Source organism: Lithobates pipiens, unplaced genomic scaffold (genome assembly GCF_037356315.1).
Source record: "Lithobates pipiens isolate NorthernLeopardFrog02 unplaced genomic scaffold, aLitPip1_a1.2 Scaffold_27, whole genome shotgun sequence".
In the NCBI taxonomy this organism is placed as follows: domain Eukaryota; kingdom Metazoa; phylum Chordata; class Amphibia; order Anura; family Ranidae; genus Lithobates; species Lithobates pipiens.
In genome coordinates, this window is record NW_027507788.1 from 158,936,274 (window position 1) to 158,939,754 (window position 3,481).

Genomic DNA, 3,481 nt, shown 5'->3' on the forward strand with positions numbered 1-3,481 from the left:
ACTGTATATATGTGATGCTGATAATAGTTGCTTGTCTTTTGTTTAAGGCCAATTGAAAATAGAACCTACACATGAACAATGTAACTACACTAATGTATATCCAAGGGTGCTCGCACTGTGCATAAAATATGATTGGATTTGGCTGCAGTTTGGCTGACAATTTTCTGCCCAGCTTCTTCAGTTTTCAGATTGAAGGATGTCGTTTGGGAGGATGCATACAGGGTCACCCATGGTTTGACATTTATGTAGCTGTATAGCTGATTTTTTCAAATAAAAATGCAGTAATTTAGAGGTTGGTTGAAATCGTTATTGTAGTTTAGCACTTTTGATAGTTAAAGTGTACATTTTTCTATGAAAGTCTATATTTCAGACCAACAAGGAGCAGCAAAGGACAAAGGGAATTGGTTCCAAAGGAGGGACAGTACCTCCAAACAAGGAACAGTTGGGACCTCTGAAAATCTACCTAGAAAATAAGTCTGACACTTTATGAGAGGCCTTCAGAATAGCAAAATAAATACCCCTTTTTGACTTTTCACTATTCTGGAACAGGAAGGATTATTATAATGCCTTGTACACGCGGTCGGAAATTCCGATGGGATTATATTGTCGGAAAATCTGATTGTGTGTGGGCTCTATCGGACTTTTTCCCTTGGAAATTCAGACAGAAATAATTTCAGAGCAGGATCTCAAATTTTCCGACAAAAAAATCTGATCGGACTTTTTCCGATCATTTGTAGAGAATTCCGATCGGACAAAGTGCCACACATGCTCAGATCAAATTACGAGACCAAAGCTATTGGCTACTAGCCTTAATGTAGTCCCGTCGTAACGAACGAACGTCATCATGTTCCCGAACGATCGGATTTTCTGACAACTTTGTCCGACCATGTGTATGCAATACCAGTTTAGGACAAAATCCGTCTGAAAAAATCTGATGGATTTTTGTGGTCGGAATGTGTGTATAAGGCATTATTTTCCAAGTTTTACATAAACCAGCTTATCTTATATTTTATAGCTGAAGCAGAACATTTTCATAAAGGTTGTTTTTATCTCTTGGTTTCGTAATGAGTATATTATGGGATTTAAAGATGGGGTGATGACTGTGTACAGTAGGGAGAGAATTTTAAGTGCAGTGACAGAGTTCCCGGACGATGGAATTAGATATATAGACATGAGAGATAAGTAAAATATACAGACAACTGTCAGGTGGGAACTGCAGGTTGAAAATGCCTTCTGCCTTCCAGTTCCATTGGGGATCTTAACTATCACAATGGAAATGCAGATGTAACTGATAATAATCAAGATAAATGGTAAAAGGGTCACCGGCGCTGTTAGGACAAGATCCACAATCTGTAACAAGCGAGTATCAGAGCAAGAGAGACGGAGGATGGGCACATAGTCACAAAAGAAATGATCAATGATGTTTGGCCCACAGAAATGCAGGTTGGACATTAACAGTGCTATGGTTAAAGTGATAGCAAAACTTAGAAACCAGGACCAAGCAACCAGGTGTTGTTTCAACTTTGTGCCCATCACTGGCAGGTAAGACAATGGATCACAGATAGCTAGGTATCGGTCGTAAGACATGACGGTGAGTAGTAGACATTCAGTTCCAGTGGAAGCTCCAAAGAGTTGGAATTGGGTAATGCATTCCATAAATGGCATTGTGCGCCCTTCCTCCAAGATAATGTGCAATAGATTTGGCACAATGTCCGAGGTGAGCATCATATCCGAAAAGGACAGATGGCAAAGAAAAAAGTACATTGGTGACTGTAAGAGCTGGCTGGTAAGTATGAGTATAATTATTGTTATGTTCCCTAGCAAAGTCATTACATAGACCAACAAACATAGTACAAACAAAATTACTCGGAACCCACCGAGACTCCCGAAACCAAGGAGAATGAATTCTGTGACCCCAGTCTGGTTCTTCCTACTCATGTCCTTAGAACACAAACCGTCTCGGAGAGCGGAGTACTCTTGATGTCTCTGAACTCTTTGTACAGAACTATTGCTGAGATTGTGTAGGTTCAACTTTCTGGTCAACTTAAATTCTCAAAAGTTGAGTGGGTTTACTTTTTCCAACTTTCTGAAAGACCATAAAAGCAGTAAGCTTGAACGTAGGTGTCTGCCTGGACTTTGCAGCAGTTTCATATTAGTTGCTAAGCAATAAAACCAAAATGATTTACTATACATATTTAACGTTCTTGTCCTTTTTTTAACCACTATATGCTGTTATAGCTAAATTCATATTGTATTCTAGCATCACGTAGAAAAAAAGTACATTTTCAAATGTAAAAATGATTTAAAGAGTAGAATTGATTGACAGATAAACTGACATTCCACACTCTTATCTGTAAACATTTACAAGGACTTGTATGCTACTTTCACCCAGAAACATATTGTATTGAGAGCCAGTAATAAAATACTAACAATTTGAAAGATATATTCTAACCACTTAGAAGAAATCAATAAATGCATAAATGAACAAGGCGTTTACTTTTATAAAATTATTTCCTTTTGGAAAAGGCTGGGTGTGTACCTCACAGCACCCTTTCCTCACCTCTTGTCCGCTTTGCACTTTTTTCTTTCAGTGGCCATGCTAGCTGATGCCATGTCCAGAAATTTGAAAACCAAGCTCTTCTGCACTCTTCTTTCTTCCCGTCGACGGGAAGGACGCTTACTGTGGATGTACACTCCGTTGTCTATTTGAAAAAGGCTTTTTTCAATTAACTAATGTGTGAGTACCCTGTGCATTAAATATTTAAATAAATGTTATTTACACTACACTATGGTACTCCCTCTCTATTAATCTATTGGGTCCTATGGAGCGATAAGAAAATTTAAAGGAGAAGGCGACTGGATTTACCAGGGGAGAAGATAGTTAAAGAAATCTATATATCTATTATGCGAGTTTCTCCTTGCCATAAGGTAAGGGGCCACTGCCCTCTAAAGTGTGATCACAGCGGCATAAAGCACTGGGGGATTTCCACCTCAGCTGAATCTGCACAAATTTGCACAAAGCACTTGCACTTAAAGGAAACCGCTGTTTATTTACGGACTTGAATTTTTTATCTTTTCTGTTTTTTCTTTTGAGTTATTGATTTTTCATAACATGGACATTTAACCTATAGAGTCTGGATTCACTCGGGTAAACATATGTTATAGCCGGCTCTGTAGTGCGTTTACTATTATATGTCTACTGTTTATTGTTATATTGATATTTTCTTCTAAGCGTGAACCGCAGAGGGTCATTTTCTTTTTAGTTTTTTGCTTTTCTGCTTTTAGCTTTTTTGGGTGTCTCACCTATATCCCCTCTGGAGAGTGTTTATCTGCACAGTTTATAAGAAGCACTTGGCACTTTATGATTGATTCACTATCTTTGGCTTTGCACTTAATTCAGGAAGTTGAGAGTGATTTGTGGATGTTTGATATAATTGCCTCTGTAGTGCGTTTACTTTTTTATTCATTTTTTTGCACTTTA

The 3,481-nt window shown here is 38.1% G+C and overlaps 1 protein-coding gene across 1 annotated transcript; it reads right to left on the reverse strand.

Annotated features, from left to right (window-relative positions):
• Nucleotides 1-978: 978 nt before the first annotated feature.
• On the reverse strand, nucleotides 979-2,313 carry OR6X1 (olfactory receptor family 6 subfamily X member 1). The gene has a single exon (XM_077456145.1). The coding sequence runs from the start codon at nucleotides 1,936-1,938 to the stop codon at nucleotides 1,003-1,005; it is 936 nt and encodes a 311-aa protein (XP_077312271.1). The 5' UTR covers nucleotides 1,939-2,313; the 3' UTR covers nucleotides 979-1,002.
• Between the last annotated feature and the right edge of the window lie 1,168 nt (nucleotides 2,314-3,481).

Excerpts from the sequence above, each read along its gene's own strand:
- OR6X1 (XM_077456145.1), bottom strand. The coding sequence starts at position 1,938 with ATGAGTAGGAAGAACCAGACTGGGGTCACAGAATTCATTCTCCTTGGT.